General features: G+C 38.0%; 1 protein-coding gene across 1 annotated transcript in view; it reads left to right on the top strand.

Moving 5' to 3' along the window:
* VWA8 (von Willebrand factor A domain containing 8) overlaps positions 1–20,355 on the top strand; it is a 367,922-nt gene that overhangs the window by 104,662 nt on the left and 242,905 nt on the right. The window contains exons 15-17 of the mRNA XM_043478154.1: positions 8,710–8,878; positions 11,516–11,593; positions 16,009–16,124. Of these exons, the coding sequence (XP_043334089.1) occupies positions 8,710–8,878; positions 11,516–11,593; positions 16,009–16,124 (363 nt within the window). The remainder of the gene's footprint in view (positions 1–8,709; positions 8,879–11,515; positions 11,594–16,008; positions 16,125–20,355) is intronic.

The following is a 20,355-nucleotide window of genomic DNA, read 5'->3' as shown; positions in this document are numbered from 1 at the left end:
GCCATTTTTCAGTCAGGTTGTTTGGTTTGGTTTTTTTTCGGCCCTAAGCTGTATGAACTGTTTGTGTATTTTGGATATTAATCCCTAATCAGACATATCATTTGCAGATACCTTCTCCCATTCCATAGGCTGTCTTTTTATTTTGTTGATGTTTTCTTTGGGTTGTCATAAATGGCCTTTATTATGTTGAGATGTGTCTCCTCTATACCAATTTTGATAAGAGTTTTTTTTATCATGCGTGGATGTTGAATTTTGTCAAATGCTTTTTCTGCATCTATTAAGATAATCATGTGATTTCTAACCTTATTTTTCTTGATGTGATATATCACACTGATTGATTTGTGGATGTTTAATCATCATTGCATCCCTGAAATAAATCCTGCTTGATAATGATATATAATCCTGCTTATAGATTGTTGAATTTGGTTTGTCATTATTTTGTCAAAAAAATTTGCATCTATATTCACATTCATCTGTATTGAATTTGGTTTGTTATTGTTTTGTCAATAATTTTTGCATCTATTTTAACATCTAATATTCTTTTTTGTACTGTCTTAGTTTGGTTTTGGTATAACACAAATTTGTGTTCCCTTATCTTTAATTTTTTGGAGTAGTTAGAGAAGGATAGTTATAGCCCTTTTTTATATGTTTGATAGAATTTCCCTGTGAAGCCATCCGATCCTGGAGTAGTTAGAGAAGGATAGTTATAGCCCTTTTTTATATGTTTGATAGAATTTCCCTGTGAAGCCATCCGATCCTGGACTTGCATAGGAGTTTTTTGAATACTAATTCAATTTCACTGCTAGTGATCAGTCTGTTCAAATTGTCTATTTCTTTCTGATTCAGTCTGGGAAGATAGTATATGTCTAGTCTAGTTATCTAATTTGTTGGCATGTAACTGTTTATAGTATTCTCTTATGTTATTTTTTAACCTCTGTGATATTGATTGTAATATCTTCTCTTTCATTACTTATTTTGTTTATTCGGGTCTTCTTCCCCCCCCCCCCCCCCCCCCAGATGAGTCTGACTAAAGGCTTATCCGTTTTGTTCATCATTAAGGGAAAAAAAAGACAGCTCTCGGTTTCATTGATCTTTACAATTATTTTTTGGTATCTACTTTTTCTTTCTCTGATTTTTTTTCCCCTTTCCTTCTACTGACTTTGGGCTTTTGTTCTTTTTCTAAAATTCTGTTAGATGGTAACTTAGATTTGAGAATTTTCCTGTTTCTTGGGGTGGGCTTGTATTTCTGTGAACTTCCTTCTTAGAACTGCTTTTGCTGCCTCATATGGGTGTTGGAAAGCTGTGTTTTTATTTTCAGTTTGTCTTGAGACATTGTCTAGTTTCGTCTTCAGTTTCTTCATTGATCCATGGGGTTTTTTAGCAGCATGTTGGTTAGTATCCCCGTGTTTGTGTTTCCCCATTCCTTTCTTTAGTTAGTTAGTTTATAGCTGTAGTGGGTCTTTGTTGCTGCGCGTGGACTTTCTCTGGTTGCAGTGAGCAGGGCCTGCCCTCTAGTTGGCAGTGCAGAGACTGCTCGTTGAGGTGGCTTCTCTTGTGGAGCACGGCTTCAGTAGGCGTGCGCATGGGCTTAGTTGCCCCGTGGCAGGTGCAGTCTTCCCAGACCAGGGGTGGAACCCGTGTCCCCTGCATTGGCAGGCAGATTCTTAACCACTCCCACTTCCCTGCACCACCAAGGAAGTCTCTGTTTCTCTCCATATAATTGATTCATGTTTCATACCCTTGTGGTTGGAAAAAACACTTGATATAATTTCTATCCTCTTAAATTTGTAGAGGCATTTTGCCTGTTGTCTCTGTCTCCTCTGAGCACACTCAGGCACTTCAGGTATCCTATAAATTTCATCTTCTGTCCATTTCATCCTTCTCCCGTGGCGTGTTCTGACTAGCCCTGATTTGGACTTGTTGCTCTGCATATGTGCAGTGTACATGTCATCCCTCTCCACTCCCACTGTCCTGTTTCCACTGGTGTCTCTTCTGTATATATCATCAGTTAGGTATTGAACTTCCTGGGCTGACCTTCTCTTTCTTTCTGTTACATTCTATCAATTTATCAGGACTTAATTAACTTTTCAGACGCGAGTTGTCTCAAAATGGATTCTCCTCTCTGTCTGAAGAGTTTCTGCCAGTTGAAAGCCTGGTTCCTTTCCTCATCAGTGTTGCTCCTTTTTTAAACCAGAGAAACACACTGTTTTCTTGGAATAAATATGTTGTCCCTTAGGATTATAGTAGATTAGATTCTTCCTTTCAACCACTTGACTACATGTGTCCAGGCTATTTTCCTTTGGTGGAGAGTGGGCAGCTCCACGGAAAGGAAATAGTATAGCATGAAAAGTGGGAAATTCGTGTCCTGTGAGAAAATTAGTTTCATGAGTTGTTCTTGTAAGTAATATGACCATTGTCTAGCATGAGTTGACCCTGTATTCTGTCCATATCTAATATGTCACTCTTGGCATGAGCATCTGAACTATAAATTAGAAACTCATCACTCGAGTCTTCTATCCTTTCATTCCATACCTAAGCATAGAACTGAGGTGCAGCAAAGTGATTATTATTACTCTTCATCTTTAAATAAACTCATCTATTAATACTTTGTTTCCTTGTGGGGAGTTTGAGATACAGAAAATGATCAAAGGTAGAAGGAAAGGAAGTCAGATTTAGGTTACTTTGCTTCTAGACCCAGTTTGGTAAATTTAGATACCTTTTGGCTTTCAGATAGGAACAATTTTCATGTTTGTGTTCAGCAGGAATCCTGCAGTTACAAGTAACAGCAACAGAAGAACAATCTTAAATTGTCACAAAAAAGAATTTGGTGGTATCTCATGTGTTCAAACAAAGGGAGAGGATGCACTTGGGTCTCAGGAAAAAACTGGAACGAGGACTGTAATGTTGTCTGGACCCTCTAGTGCCCTATACTTCATCTCTTTGTTTCAAATGTCACAGTATCTGATACATAGTAGAACACTTAGTAAATGTTTTGGAATCACGAATAAATCTTAACCCAGAACAAATTCTAGAAAACTCAAGGTAAAGTGATTGTATTCATCCAGTTTTCAATAACTTTCTGAGCTAGCAATGTTTCCTTTTATGAACCTACTAATTAAGACTACTTTGCCCTTAATGACAAGTCTCATAAGGCCCCAAGTCTCATAGGGTCTCATAATTATCAGCTATTAGCAGTGAGCTATCAAGCCTTTCAACTTCATAGTATGAAACCCAGTTTCTATACAATTATATTTGACTCCTTTGCTGACCTTCTTTGTGTCTGATTTTACCGTATGCCTCGATCGTTTCTGTAGTACTCTGCAGGCATTCTTTGCAGCTAATGACATGGCTAAAGTTCCTTTAGGAATAACTTAAGAAATGTCAGAGACTTTCCTTCTAGTGCAAGACGCCTGGAATACTGTGGACACCGTGGTTAGAAATAACATGATGGCCATGCTCACCAGACACCATGCCAGCATTTCCCACAGGAACTAAGGACCAAAATAGAACTATTTCCTTTGATAAGAAAAATTTCTTTGGGGAAAGGAGGAGTACAAATACTACAGGCTTCTAAATGTGTCCCTTCCTGCTGTTGGTCAGAGCCTAGATGAGGGTGGGTAAGACCTCTGTGAATTACCAACAGTATATTTTACCAGAAGTAGGCTTCTGGTTATCTCAGGAAAGCAATAAAGATTAGAGGCCTAGTCTCAGTGGTAATTATATATGTTCTAATGTTTCTGTATTTTTATTGAATGTTTTTTATTGATTATTATTAAACATTGAAGACAGTTTATAATCTTCTAGTTTCTGTTAATCAGTTGTGGACTGTGCGTGGACATTGGGCACAATCCTCAATCTGTTAGATTTTACTCTTACTCACGTTTGAAGGTAGTTAGGATCAGAGCATTCTTTCCTACTTCCCCTAGAAACCTCAGGATCTCTTTGCTAGAAAATTAGCCTGTGTACATTTTTAACAAAATTCAAGTTAGATCCAGGATTTTATGCCCAAGTCTCTGTGTTTGGTTCTCAAAACAAAGTGCTGTAAGCAAATTCTGATTTTGAAAAATAATCCTAAACATTTTTATGGTCAAGGAAAAGTTCTAAACTCTGTGCTTATGAAGGGTCTGTGGTGGTAGTGGTTTAGTCACGAAGTTGTATCCAACTCTTTGCACCCCATGGACTATAACCCGCCAGGCTTCTCTGTCCATGGGGTTTCCCAGGCAAGAATACTGGAGTGGGTTACCATTTCTTTCTCCAGGGGATCTTCCTGACTCAGGGATCCAATGCATTGCAGGCAGCCTCCTGCATTGCAGATGAATTCTTTACCACTGAACCACCAGGGAAGCCATATTACTTATTATTGTATGTATTGCTTATGTCTTTTTATACACAAATGTATCACATGTTTGATACAAGAATGCACCTTCTCTCAAAAATTCATTCAAGACCAGATTTAGACTAGCTGCTCTGCTCTTGATGAAAACCATTATTCTCGCTTCTTACCACTTATCTTTGTTTTGTCTTTGCCAACAAAGGTCTTCAAAAAGGTTCTTGCACTGGTGGTTATTAACAACAGCAATACATTTATCTATTTAACTATTTACTTATCTGTCACACTAGACATTGTGTGGTATAAAGAGGAAGTAGGAATTTGCTTTGCTACATTGCCAAGCAGGAGAAATATGGACTGTGTACAGACCTGTATAACCTCCAGGTTCTGAGTTGGAACATTAGTATTATAGTGTGAAAGGCCAGTTACAAAATCCTTTTTCAGTTCATGATTAGTATCTTTATAAAAGCCTTCTATGTTACTGTTTCAAGTTCTTTAACATACACATTTGACAAAAATGTAGCATATAATTTCCTTCAGAAGATAGAAATTTATTGAAGTTTTGGTTTTATTAATAGCTTTGTAATTCAAATATACAAATCTATATATTTACAGTGTACAGTTTGATAATTTTTTGTATTTTATACACCTATGAAACTGTCACCGCAATCAAGATAATAAATACCTCCATGATCTCCAAAGTGCTGTCAGACCGCTTTTTAATCCTCTCACCACCCTCTCTCACCCCAGCAATCTGCTCCCTGTTAGTCTATATAACGTGCATTTTCTCAGTTCAGTTCAGTTGCTCAGTTGTGCCCGACTCTTTGCGACCCCATGAACTGCAGCACGCCAGTCAAACTCATGTCCGTTGAGTTGGTGATGCCATCCAACCATCTCATCCTCTGTTGTCCCCTTCTCCTCCTGACTTCAATCCTTCCCAGCATCAGGATCTTTTCAAATGAGTCAGCTCTTTGCATCAGGTGGCCAAAGTATTGGAGTTTCAGCTTCAGCCTCAGTCCTTCCAATGAATATTCAGGACTGATTTCCTTTAGGATGGACTGGTTGGATCTCCTTGCAGTCCAAGGGATTCTCAAGAGTCTTCTCCAACACCACAGTTCAAAAGCATCAATTCTTTGGTGCTCAGCTTTCTTTATAGAAAATTTTCTATATGCATTTTCCAGAGCTTTATATAAATGTATTTGCACAGTATGTACTCTTTGGCTCTGGCCTCTCAGCATAATTATTTTGAGATATTCCATGTTGTTGTGTATCAATAATTCATTTTCTTTTTATTGCTGAGAAGCATTGGTAAGTACTTTACTTTCTAAAAACGTGTACTTATGCCCCGAAATAAACATATTGGCTCCAATATTTTAAGCCTTTGTAAAAGATCTTTCTGCTTTAAAGTTTTTTAATCTTTATGAAATGATATCTATTTATCTGAAGTTAATCTGTATCTTTAGTTTCAATTGTTGTTTGTTGTTAAATTCTAGTAAAATTGAAGTTAACCTTGATTTAAAATTTTCATAGTGCATGTTTCCTAATTCTCAATTATTTATTACTTCTTCAGACTTTCTGTTACCCACCAGTATGTCAGATCACAGAGCTTCCCACGTAGCACTAGTGGTGAAGAACCCACTTGCAATGCAGGAGACGTAAGAGACTTGGGTTTGATCCCTGGGTTTGAAGATTCCTTAGAGAAGGGCATGGAAATCCACTCCCGTCTTCTTACCTGGAGAATTCCATGGACAGAGGAGCCTGGCGGGCTACAGTCACAGGATCACACAGAGTCAGATGTTACTGAAGAGACTTAGCACACCCGCATGCATGTCATATCACGTCTGGGAGTACACGGCCCGTCCTCAGGCATACTCTGCTCTCTAACTTTCAGACTCAGAGAACATAACATCATCAGGAAATACATTTCCATATGACCTGTTTATATGCAAGGAAGCCTTCGTGGACAACTTAGCAAGCAAACAGGTTCTTCTCATCCTGTTATTTAGCAGTTGGCTGTTTTTATAGTCAGCTTATACTAATACTTATTTTCCTGACACATCAGCTATCATCAGAAACCACCGCCTTTAAATTTGGCCAGTTCACCTGGGTACCCTGCTGGTGTGAGTGTGTGTACGCGCGCATGCTCAGTTGTGTTAGACTCTGTGACCCCATGGTCTGTAGCCTACCAAGCTCCTCTGTCCGTGGAAGTTTCTTGGCAAGAATACTGGAGTGGGTTGTTGCTATTTCCTACTGCAGGGGATCTTCCCAACCCAGGGATAGAACCTGCGTTTCTTACGTCTCCTGCATTGGCAGGCGGGTTCTTTACCACTAACACCACCTGGGAAGCCACTGTGCTAGAGTCCGTACCAAAAAACAAGCCACAATGTACCTCATAAGCAATGACCATCTCCATGTTTAAGTTAAAACCAGCCTGGCTTGCCTTCATGTTAGCTGTTCTTCTAGGCCCGAATCTGCAGCGTACCTGTGGCACTTGCTTCTTCGCCTGTTGGTTTGAGGATGGCAATTGAAATTCCCCTTGCTTGTTGGATGTTGGTTTTGTTTTTTCCCTAATTTAGTATCCCTCACCATCTTGAGTGGAAAACTACATCTGCAGCTTTAATTTTGAGCAAAGCGCAAATAAGCAGGCTCTGTCTCTCCCACCTTCTTTTGTCCCAGCTAGGAGAGAAGAGGATCAAAGATGAATCTGACATCTGTTGCTGGGCCCTGAAGCAGACTTTCTGGATTATGGCAAACCACTTAACAGAAGTGGAAAATGGAATAATCTTCTCTTTTCAGATCATAGAATTTTCTGTCTAGGTTTTGTTGTGTGACTGTAGTTTCTAGCAATCCTGAGTGATCGTGCCATCCTTAGGACTCTCAAGTCATTGTCTGTGTTGTTATCCTTTTCTCTTTTCCTAGTACAACTTCTTTGGACAGATCATCCCCATGCTATGCTTGAATATCTATAAATAAGTCTCCCCCCGCCCCCCACCTAGCGAAATGAAATGGTATTTGGTAGCTTTTATGAACTCATGTAGACGTTTCATATGATTATTCCTAAAAACTGCTTTTCCCTGGCTTACAAATGATGCTGTGGCCCTCTAAAATTCTAAATCATACTGTCAGGGACTCAGTGAACCTTCCTATTGTATTGGGAGGACTTTTTCTGCTCTGAAATCTTCAGAGTATTTATCTGATTCTCTCTACACATATCTTATCTCCTGATACTCTCATTGCCCAGCCACGTAACTGTTGAGTTCTATCATAATAGTTGATGACAATGAAGAAATGCCGTTTAGGTCCCTTTATTTTTGTTTTTCTGAAAATCTTGGCAAGTGGTTGAGTTTCATTTCTCCTTTCTCAGCAAGGATGATATAACCTGCAAAAGGTCTATTTGCACTACAGTTTTGAAAATTGATAAGAACTGATATTACTCATGATTAGATCATGATAAAGGGTTTCTAGCCCCTTCTTCTAAAACTACTCAAGTTCATTTCACACACCATAGGAAATCTTATCATATATTTACATCTTCAGATTCCCAACAGCGATTTATCAAAGAGATCACTGTAAAAATCATATTGTTTCCTATTAAATGACAAAAGAGTGAATTACATAGAAGTTCACTTTTCTCCACCTTTTAAAGAACTAAGTATTCTTATTGCCAATCCAAATTTGAATTTTAATCTGATCCCCTATGCTACTTAAATTTTCTGCATTGTAAAAAGTCTCTTCATCCTGAGTTATACTTCTTGGTCTTTCTGTGACTGACAGAAGTTCCTTGCAAGACAGAAGATTTTAGACAAAGACAAGGGACCTATGTAATGAATATAAACTGTTTGGTGTTATGTTTCAAGGGACTATCGGGCTTCCCTTGTGCCTCAGCTGGTAAAGAATCTGCCTGCAATGTGGGAGACCTGGGTTCGATCCCTGGGTTGGGAAGATCCCCTGGAGAAGGGAAAGGCTACCCACTCCAGCATGGAGAATTCCATGGACTGTATCGTCCATGGGGTTGCGAAGAGTCGAACACAACTGAGTGACTTTCACTTTCACTTTCTTCTTCAAGGGACTGTGGAGTAGATTTATTGTAGGTATAACAACATATCCAAAACATGGATTCATGTTCCCCAAAACAGTGATTCATGCCGGGGATGGAGTTTCATCAGTTGACACGGTACATCACATATTAACCTTTGGTAATTCTTCTTTTGTTTTAATCTTAGGTTTTTAGAATGTCCTGACCTTTGTTTTTTCAAAGCTTGTTCTTTGGGTAATAGCTTTATCTGTACCATAGTCTTATTATTGTCTAGGCTTTAGCTACTGTGACCTAATTTCTAACACAAAAGGTTATGCTTAAAAAGCTTTTTTTTCCCTTTTAGATCGATTTTTCCTGTTCACCCCTCCTTCAGAATCATCGCCTTGGCAGAACCCCCTGTTATTGGAAGCACAACACAGCAGTGGCTGGGGCCAGAATTCTTAACCATGTTCTTTTTCCATTACATGAAACCACTTGTCAAAAGTGAAGAAATCCAAGTGATTAAGGAAATGGTAAGAGTGAGGCCAGCACAAGCCTGTTGCCTTCAGTTACTCTCTTTTTAAGGCATTTTTGACACCTGCTTGAGCAGAGTTGGATATTTTTGGCTTTTTCTCACTGTTTATTTCCAAATTTCCTTATAAAATGGTTCTCAGACGTCAACACTTTTCAGGATCATCTGGAGGGCTTGTTAAATTACAGATCGCCGAGCCAGCGATTCTGGGATGGAAATGAGAATTTACATGTCTGAAGTACTCAGGCGATGCTGGTGCTGTTGGTCAGGGGACCACACTCTAAGAACCAGGCATTTGGGCTGTCTTTCCATTTTCCTCCTGTGGAGACAGTTTGGGGATTCTTTTTCCTTTTAGATTCAGCCAAAGGTGACTATTTAAAGCTCCTACTAAAAGGGGTGGTGGTGGTTTAGTCACTAAGTCGTGTCCAACTTTTAACGAGCCCATTGACTGAAGCCCAAGGCTCCTCTGTCCCTGGGATTTCACAGGCAAGAATATTAGAGTAGGTTGCCATTTTCTCCTCCAACTACAAGAGGAGGCCGAATATATTTTAGTTCCATAGGTTTTGTGGAAAATCCTAGGTATTTCTGGTCACCTTGGGATTGTAGTATAGCCTGTACTTCACTGGTTAGCTGTCTAGTGGCTTGGAGTGCCTGTAATCTATTATTGTGGTGTCTGTCTTAACCAAGCATTATATTTAGCACTTTTGGAATTCTGGGACTTCACTGCTCAGTGTAGTAGCACTAGCCACATTAAATCAAATTTGAAAATTTGGTTGCTCAGTCTTATTTCAAGTGGCCATGGCATGCCGATAGCATAAAGAACATTTCCATCATTGTAGAATATTCTGCTAGACAGTACTGTTCTAGAGCACTAATAACTACACTCATCCCCTTTGCAATACTAGAATGAATTATTTTAATTTTAGGTCTTGTGAGCATGGTTGTGGATAAGGGTGTAGACTTTAAAGTCAAAAATCTTGCCTTTAAATGTCAGATCCACTGCTTATTAGCTTCTGGATCTTGGGTAAATTACTCAACCATATTTTCTTCATCTGATGATGGGGATGATACTACTTACTACATCACAGGATTGATTTAAAGAATGAATGAAAAAAAAAAAATGAAAAAAAAAAAAAAAAGAATGAATGAGAATATATGGTATAGAGCTTTGAGTTTTAAAAATTCAAAGTACTTAAATGCACAGAGAAACCATGAACAATTTGTTTCTGAAATTGTCATGTTATACCAATCATTATTCTAACATCTCCTGCTCTTTTTAAGTTAAAATTTTAATTTTGTTATTGTTTAAGTAAAATTTTCTTCTTATCAACTCAAATACATATTAAATTAAACTCTGTACTTAAAAGCAGTGAATATATGTTTTCAGGCAACTGTTCTTTATATTTCATTGATAAGTAGATCATGCCCCTCAGGTATGTGGGGATTATTTTCATATTTATTTTACTGAAATCAGTTGATTTACAATGTTGTGTTAGTTTCTGCTATATAGCAAAGTGATTCAGAAATGCATATATGTGTGTATATGCATATATACACACACAAGCACACACACACATATATATATGTATACATTCTTTTTCATGTTCTTTTCCATTATGGTTTATAACAGGTTTTTAAGTCCTTGAAAAAATGGACAGTTTGAGCATCTTCCCTTTATACAAGGATATATTAAGTCTCTTAGTAGACATAGGTGTAAGGTTGCTGCTAAATGAAGGAGTTTGGTTTCGTAAGAAAAATGCCTGAATTAGAGTTGGAGCTGACAGAAATGGATGTGATATATGAGAAGTTTCTTATGGTGCACTATGTGCCAGTTTTTAATTGGTTAGCGGTTCCTTTCAGTTTTATCCTTGTGATAGAATTGTAAATGAAGAACGGCCTGGTTTTACCTGATTCTTTTTTTTTTTTTTTTTTTTATGTATAGTTGACTTACAATGTTGTGTTAATTACTGTTGTATGGCAAAGTGACTCAGTTATACGTATATATACATTCTTTTTCATACTCTTTTTTATTCTGGTTTATCACAGGCTGTTGAATATAGTTCTCTGGGCTATACAGTAGGGCCTTATTGTTTACCCATTCTATATATACCAGTTTGCATCTGCTAATCCTAAACTCCCAATTCATCCCTTACCCCCTTCTTCCCCATCCCTCCTCCCTTTCCCTCCTCCCCCCTCCAGTCTATTCTCTATATCTCTGATTCTATTTCTGTTTTTATAGATAGGTTCATTTGTGTCATATTTTAGATTCCCCATATAAGTGATATCATATGGTATTTGTGTTTCTCTTTCTGACTTCACTTCACTTAGTGTGGTAATCTCTGGTTGCATCCATGTTGCTGCAAATGGCATTATTTTATTCTTTTTTATGGCTGAGTAGCATTCCATTGTATATATGTACCACATCTTCTTGATCTGATTCTTAAAGAGAAAACAGAGGCAAAAGTGTTTCCTGAGAAGATGAATAAGCAACTTTATCCACAGGTTAAGCGTGATACCTATAATCAGAGACTTTATAAAAACATAATTTTAATATTGTTTGATAAGTAGCCATAATTTTTGGTTGCTTGATCATATATCCCAATTTATTCTTTCTTTCCTTAATCCTCTCATAAAATAGGTCCCAAATATGCCTCCGGAAGCTTTGGACAAATTGTTGTCATTTACGCACAAACTCAGAGAGACACAGGATCCAACAGTAAGTCTGGGTTTTCTCCACAGAATTTTCTGTTGTTGACAGGCTGCTTTCTGCTTTATATTCTTAGAGTTCAGTGCTTTAAAATCTATTTTTTAAGCTGATATTTTTATCCCTTCTGCTCTAATATGCTTTCTCCTATGTGTATGTGTTACTGTTTCAATGATTCTTCACATTTCTTCCAGCTTCTCCTGGCTGGTGTCACAGAAAACAAGTTTTAGCTCTAGAGGAGTACCTGGGTGTTCCTGGAGTTTGGCTCTGCTCCTCTGTCTCCTCTGCTGAGCAATCTCATGTATTCTTACGGCTTCAAGTATCACCTCTGTGTGGATGCCAACAACTTTCTAGCTTCCAATTTCTCTTTCCTTGTTGATTTTCTATTTCTGATTCTGTTTATGTTTGGGATGGTAGAGGGGAGAAAACTTTTCCCTTCTTCCCCTTTAAGTTCTTTGGCTGGCCTAAGAATTAAATTGACATGAGACTGGTTAACAAAAGCCAAACAACAGATTTAATTTTGTAGATGCAGGAGCCCCATAAAAATCTGATACTTAAAGAAGGGACCAAAGCAGGCAGCTTTTATACCTTTTAAACAAAGAAACAAAATCCAGAAGAATTGACAACAGCAAAGACATTTGGGCTTGGGGTGGTAATTTAGTGAAAAAGAAACAAGGTTTGTTACTATAACCATCTCAGCCCTAAATTCCCTGTTTCTGGTGGTAAGGATGCTTCCTAGGCTCCTGGTAGAGGGAGGGTATTTTTTTCATTGGCGGTTCACTTCCTGCTTTCAGGGAGACAAAGAAGGGTCAAGTATCTTTTCTGTACCAACCATCTCCCATCCTAGTGCCTGGCACATAGTAGAAAGTTAACAAATGTTTGATGAATGCATGAATAAATTAATTAGTTATTAATTAATAGGTTGTCCCTAGAGTTTTCTCTCCCGGAGAACATTACATTTTCATAAAAAATAATTCTTTAAGAGGAAAAAAAGAATTTATTTTTTAAATAATTTTTTATCTAAAACCTCTCATATTTCTAAGCTGAATTGCTATTATTAATCATGTTAATCCAAAAAACCCTTGAGGTGTGCTCTTCAATATGCTCACATCCTTACCCTATTTTGGAAGATAAAACTGCAGTTAGAAATTTGATATGATAAATGTTAAGTGTATTAGGATTTTTAAATTAGATTCTCAATTTTTCATTGGTAATAATGTGAGACAAGAAACAGCCAAACCCTTTATTCAGCGCTTAAGTGGCTCAACCTAAAGCTTCTTTCTGATGTAATACTGGATATTATTGTAAAGCATTTTGGTATTATCAACTGACTCAGTATTTTTCAAACTCATGAGAAGTCCTTCTTGATCACTGGAATGAAATACGAAGCCCGAATTCAGTGTCATGTTTGGAATTAGATTAGAATATATTAACCTGGAAAGTTACCATGTGGTTTAATGGGACTCTTGTCATGAAATCCTCTGGATGGAGTCATTTGTCAAACATTTTCCATGATTAAAATAGGAATTTTTGGGATGCAATGAGACAAGTGCTCGGGCCTGGTACACTGGGAAGACCCAGAGGAATCGGGTGGAGAGGGAGGCGGGAGGGGGGATCGGGATGGGGAATAAGTGTAAATCTATGGCTGATTCATATCAATGTATGACAAAACCCACTGAAATGTTGTGAAGTAATTAGCCTCCAACTAATAAAAAAAATTAAAAAAAAATAGGAATTTTTCTTGGTCTCAAGTATTGGGTGGGAATTGCTAAGTCATATTTAACTTCTGACACTTTCAGTCATACTAGCTAAAACAATCTTATCCTTAATTCTTCCTACTGTCTCATATCCATCCATTGCCAAGTCCTTTGAAACATTTGTTTAATCCCTTCTCTCCTTTCTTATTGGGCTTCCCAGGTGGCTCAGTGGGAAAGAATCCTCCTGCCAATACAGGAGACATGGATTCCATCCCTGGGTCAGTAAGATAAGCTGGAGGAGGAAACTGCAACCCACTCCAGTATTCTTGCCTGGAAAATCCCATGAACAGAGTAGCCTCACGGGCTACAGTCCACGGGGTCGCCAAAAGAGTCGGACACGACTTAGCGACTGAACAACATCTTCCTTCTTCTTGCCAGTAACCTAACTATAGGACTTTATCTCTTTATAGTAAGTAATTGAAGTACCCTTCTGATTCCTGCCTCAGTTCTTTGTCCTTCAACTACTTTGACTATTACTGCCAGATTAGTCTTTCTAAAACCATGTTACTGCTTTGCACATAGCACAGTCCTATTGCCTTTAGAAGAAACACCAACTCCTTAAAGCGTAGTTCATGGATCTTTGATATTTGGGAGTAAACTTTCCAGCAGGACCCTCTAGTAAAGCTGGGCTGGTTTCCTTACATTCTGCATGTATTTCTGTTCTTGTTGCTTTCCTCCCTTTGTTCATAGCATTTCTCCTACCCACTTGAACATTTTTAAGCCCCTATAGCAGTTGTCAAGTCCTCCACTTATTTTTGCATTAAATTATGTGCTATTTTGAATTGCACTTTATGCTTTTTTATATTTAAATATTGTCTCTGTGTCTAGAATGCAAATTTGTTGAACAAGTCTGAACCAAATGTTTTGCTTATGAAGTCCCTGAAACTTAGAATCTGTTTTTTAATAGAAAAAGGATATGTCATAAATAGTGGTCATACTCCTAACGTAGTCCCCAAAGGAGTGTTTAATCCAAGTTGTCTGAAATATAATGTTAATAACAGCAGACCTGCATCTCATGGAGCTGTGAAATACATGAGGAAGGAGCAGTCAATTCTTTTTTTGCTTCCTTGGGAGGTGCAGAGATGACCTTAAGCAAAGTGTTAAAAGGAACAAATGTGTAGTGTAGTTTTAGCATCCTCCCACCATCCATTCTGAATCCTTTGTTAATTTGATAAGAGTCCCCTTTCCCTTTCCTCAGAGGCTCAGGGCCACTTAACTGCCCTGGTCAGACTCTGTGACATTTCACCCTGGCCTCTTCTGTCCCTCCCCTACCCCAGAGGACCAGTTTCTTTAAAAGTTCTCCTCTTGATTTTCAGTGAAAACTACTATCTTCTAATGCTGGTGATCCAAGTTAGGAATTAGGCCAGTAACAATCTGATGCATTGGATTTCTACTAACGTGTAGATCCCGTTCCCTGTTAGGTTTTTTCTTTTTTCTTTTTCATTTCGAGGAGGCTGACTTTGAATAATAATTGCTGCTGTTTGTTTAGCCCTCATATGTGTCTGACCTCTGCTAAGTGCTTTAGAATAATTTTCTAATTTAATCCTCATACTCATAACACTTAAAAGTGAAGGCTTTCTCATTATCATTTTAAAGATGAGGAAATTGGGGCCTGAAGAGATTAAGTAACTTGCCAAAAATCACATAGCTAATAAATGGAAGACTGATTTGTCTGACTCCAAAGCTTATAAACTTTACTATTGCATTATGCTGTCTGCTAAGATAATTTCAAATTCAAGTCCACAAATGTTTATTGGTACTTAACGATGTCCTGAGCTCTTTACTAGCAGCTCTGTTAATGGAATTTGGGGAAGGATAAGAATATGAAGTGAAATTATTCTAACAGTGTAGGAGAAGGTTTCCGAACTGTAAGCTGCCACCCAGGTGATAACTGGCTGACACCTCTGTGATCAGCAGCCTAAATTGTCCACAACTCTTTTTCTCTATTTCAGAAGCCAGATGTTTACTTAAAGCTCTAAGCATTTTCTGGCTGTCTTAACAGCTTTGCTTTGTATAAGCGGGGTGGGAGTGGAAATGAATGTGTGTGTGTTCATTCCCTTAGTCCTGTTCAACTCTTTGTGACCCCAATGGACGTGTGTGTGTTCATTCCCTTAGTCCTGTTCAACTCTTTGTGACCCCATGGACTGTAGTCAGCCCGGTCCCTCTGCCCGTGGGGCTTTTCAGGCAAGAAAACTGGCATAGGTTGTAATTTCCTGCTCCAGGGGATCTTCCAGACCTGGAGATCAAACCCCCTTCTACTGTGTCTCCTGCATTACAGGCAGATACCTTACCCACTGAGCCATTGGCGAAGCCCCAGTTAGCTGTACATAAGGGCTATCTGTAAGTCAGGTTCAGTCTGTAAAATGTAACATCTTTCCTCTATCCAACCTCCTTCCCCTCCTCGGGGGGGGGGGGGGGGAAATGTATACACAACACTTTAATTGAATTTAATTAATAAATACTTTTCGTGGATTTTTTTTTAAAGCTATCTTTAAGGATGTTTTAAGTGTAAATTGGTTTTTGTTTATTTGTAATTCATTAACAGTAAGTACATAGTTAAGTTTGGCCTTGTCATTCAGGAATAATGAATTCTGTTATGAAACTCATCCAAAGGCACTTTCAGCAAGTTGAAACAGAACTCTTTACCAGCCTGTCTTTGCCTTTTGGCAGGCGCAGTCACTGGCGGCATCCCTTTCTACGAGACAGCTGTTGAGGATTTCTCGTCGCCTGTCACAGTACCCTAACGAGAACCTTCACAACGCTGTCACCAAAGCCTGTCTTTCCAGGTAACCATGTTCTCCTTTCTCACTGAATCCAACTCTCTGGGTCTTTGCTAAAATAGTACACAGAAGTTTGATAGTCTGTGCTCACATCTGGAAAAAGTTATCAGTCTGAACATGTAGCTTTTTCAGCCTTGTATGCAGTGTTTTCCTACGTTATCTTACTTAGGCATAATAATAAAGAGATTTTTATACATGATAAAGCTGAGTTACTTACTCAGATCAGACAGTAGTGAATAAGGAAAAGTAGGTTGGCATTTGAATGCTGGTTCATGTGTCTTCTGAGAGAGAGGTCTTAAGCATTACACATGGCACTTCCCAAATTTGCACTGGAACTTTCCATGCGGGGTAGTATGACATGTCCTGTTGCCCAAGTATGAAAAAACTAGCATCTTTTCAGTCTACACTAATATTTTTCATACTTGTTTGGAAATTATTTTAAACACTGACTTATAGAATTTCCTTACAGAACCATGCTTACATGAAACTATTTTAAAAGAGTAGTTAGAAAAGATTAATAACACCATACAATCGACCTGAAGATTTCTTTTAGACTCTCTTCACATGATCTTTCAATTATTTTTCTGGTGGTTATAACTGTTGTCCATTCATTCCTTGATACATTAGAGGACTTAAAAGAGAAACTGTATTCAGCTTAGGAAAATCTCTTAACTGCCCTCTATACATTTTCAGCTTAGTGGAAAATTTTCTTGCAGTCAAAGTAAGTTCCTTGTGTTGCAACTTCAGTTTGTTCTGTGGTGAAATGAGGCTAAAGTGAGGCTCGTTTCCAGTGCTTTGAAGTAATTCTTTGAATAACTAATAATCATGAGAAATAATAAAGTTGATTCTCTTAAGTAGATAATTCAACTTCTAAGTGAAAATTATGAAAAATGCTTCAATTGCCTATTTTTTAGGGTCATGAGCTGAAGAAAATACATACAGAAAGATAGATTTGTTATCTAGCCAGTGTTTTCTTAGTCAGAACTAAGTTATAGTTAATAGAAGTAAATAGTCAATGCTAAGTAATATAAAGAGTTTCAAAGCCTAAGGGAAAGTAGTACTTTGGAATGAATGAAATAATCATACACAGAGCATTTTAGAGGCCATTCTAGTGAGTAGACAATGAAAACACAGCAATTCACTTTGAGTCTAGTATAGTCTTAATACCTAAACCAGGTAAGAATAACATATGAGAGGAAAATTATAAATCACATTCATGGAATGTGTACAGAAATCCTAAATGAAATACTAACAAACCAAATGTAGATACATATTATATATAATTTATCTGTATAAATAAATTATGAGCAACCTGGAGTTACCTCAAGAATGTGAAGAAATTTCAATATTCTTTTTTTAAATTTACCATATTAACATGAGTGAGTGAGAGTGAAGTCACTCAGTCGAGTCTGACTCTCTGTGACCTCATGGACTGTAGCCTGCCAGCCTCTCCATCCATGGGATTTTCCAGGCAAGAGTACTGAAGTCAGTTGCCATTTCCTTCTCCAGAAGATATTCCTGACTCAGAGATCGAACCCGGGTCTCCTGCGCTGCAGGCAGACTCTTTACTGTCTGAGCCACAAGGGAAAGCATAGTAACATATTACATATTAGCATATTACTGAGAAAAATTTTCATTTTAATAAATCATTAAGAAGGGTTTGACAGAACTCAGCAGCCAAACTTGAAAACAAACCACAGCAAAAGTAGACAAACAATATGCTTAGCTAACCATGAATCAAAGAGAAGTTCTCAATCTGATAAAGGGCAGGTACTAAAAATTTATAGCAAACATTCTTAGGGCATATTACTTTATAGAGCTAGGAACTAAACAAGAATGTTGCCTCTTGTACTTTTAGATTGGCTAAAAGTTGTATGATTAGCTACATAAAAAAATTCAAGAGAAGCTTCATGTAAACTACATTTTAGAACAGATGCAATATAATGATATTACTTATACACCCAAGTCAGTGATATTCCTATCCATATATTCCAGTAAAAATCAATAAAGAAGTTGAATTAAAAAAAAAATAATACCATTCAAAAATAATAATAGAAAGCTTTGCAAACCTGAGAATAAATTTAATGAGTGGCATATAATTCTTTTATGGAAAAAAGCATGAATCTCTATTAAAAGTTGTAAGAGATTGCTGTGGGAAATGGGATACTGTACTATGTTCATAAAACAGAAGATGAAGTATTTTTCCCTACAAGCTGTTTTTTCCCCCTACATTGATACGTAGATATAGTTTGGTCAAATACCACCAAGGTTACAGTGAATTAGACAAGTTTATCTTGAAATTAATATAAAAGGCCAATAACATCCAAAGAAATTTTGAGAAAGATTGAGGAGATACACTTTCTCTACCAGATATCAAAATCCATTATAAAGTTATATTTATTTTTAAAGTGATGTTGGTGCAAGAAAAGACAAATAGAGCATTAGAATAGACTCTCGAGCCCTGAAACAGACCCACATATTTTTGGGAACTTGGTATTAATATATGTTACAAGTAGCATTATAAATCAGTGTGGAAGAGCTAAGGGTTGGCCTCCTATTGCCTGATATGCTTCATTTTCCTCATTTGTTCGGGTGGTCTAATGTTTTTGAGAATGTAGGTTCTAGTTGTAAATATATTTAAACTTCCATGCTACTTCTGATTATTTGGTAGGGCTGTCTGGTACGTGGTTGCAAATAAATCTGAAGCATGTTCAATTTCAGCAGGGGAGAGTACCATATTGCAAACGATAACTGTCATTGCCATTGAAATGGAGACATACACGCCTTGTTTGCTGTCCTCTGCAGGCTTCGGAGGGCGGTTTGGAACAGTTTAGTACAGGGACAATGTGAGGAGAGGTTGCCAGACAGATTATATAGATGTAAATGGTTTCTGGGAATGGCACACAATGTCTAAGCTTGGAAACCATCATGCCAATCAAGGTGGTTTGAAGGTCATTGTCAATCAATGGATATGCAGCCACAGGGCATGATGTTCATGAGACAGTGATGAGAGAAAGGTAGGGCAGGGTGCCAAGACGAGGGCTCAGGAAACAAGATGAAAGCCCAGTTTACCAGGTCTGAGAGAGGAAGTGAGGGCTTGGCTTTGAATGACAAGGCATCAATCTGAAAACCATGATGAAAGGTCAGAGAACAGCAGTAAGCCTCACTTGATGCTGAGCTGATGACCCCCGCCACCCGCCATCACAGCCCAAAACCAAAATGAGGCAGTCGGCGAGAGATGGTTGACTTCAGATGTGTGGTTTGGAATGTTACAGGGACGGGAAACCCAACCGTTTTTTACATATTTAGGCTTTTGCTTTCTTACTCACACCAGCATCTCTTTTATTTATGCTTATACTCAAGCCTGTGGGAGCCACCAGAGATTTAGAGCTATGGAAAACACCGTTTAGTAGTTTATGTTCTTGGGACTTGCCCAGCAGTGCAGTGGTAAAGACTGTGAGCTTCCACTGCAGGGGGTGCAGATTCAGTGCCTGGTGGGGGAACTGAGATCCAGCAAGCCGTGTGGAATGGCCAAAAAAAAAAAAAGTGCAGGTTCTTAGTATGTTTATTGAAACATCATGGCACATAATTTTGTGTGGAAAGGAAACTCTGTTTTCATGTTCTAAGCTCATGATGTTCATGTAATCTGTTTGTAATTGAAGTATGCCTCTGTTACTCACTAGATGGTTGTTTTGACAACATAGGTATGGAATAGATAAGCAGGTAAAATTTTTTTAATGGAAGGAAAAACCAAACTGAATAATTTTAAAGTCATACAGTAATTTGTTATATATGTTCTAATTTGTGTTAGAAAATAAAGAAAACCTCATTCATCCACCTTTGCTAATTTGAATTTGTGATTGCCAGTTTAAAGAACGTTAAAGTGGGGTTGTTGTATCTATTTAAGAAAACTGGAAAAGTCAGTTAAATGATAAACAAGATTTACAAGTTATACCAAATCCATTTTAAAAAGTAAATTATGTCCTGCAAACTATTGTATATAAACAGATAGTGCTAATTACACATTGTCTAGTCGCTCAAGTTGTGTCTGACTCTTTTGTGACCCTGCGGACTGTAGCCTGGCAGGCCCCTCTGTCTATGGTATTTCCCAGGTGAGAATACTGGAGTGGGCTGCCATTTCCTTCTCCAGGGGATCTGCCCAACCCAGGGGTTGAATCCATGTCTCTGGTGTCTCCTGCATTGGCAGGTGGATTCTTTACTACTGTGCCACCTGGGA

The sequence above is a fragment of the Cervus canadensis genome, chromosome 9, assembly GCF_019320065.1.
Source record: "Cervus canadensis isolate Bull #8, Minnesota chromosome 9, ASM1932006v1, whole genome shotgun sequence".
NCBI classification, from domain to species: domain Eukaryota; kingdom Metazoa; phylum Chordata; class Mammalia; order Artiodactyla; family Cervidae; genus Cervus; species Cervus canadensis.
Note: the sequence above shows the minus strand (reverse complement) of the source record. Positions and strands in the feature narration are given on the sequence as shown.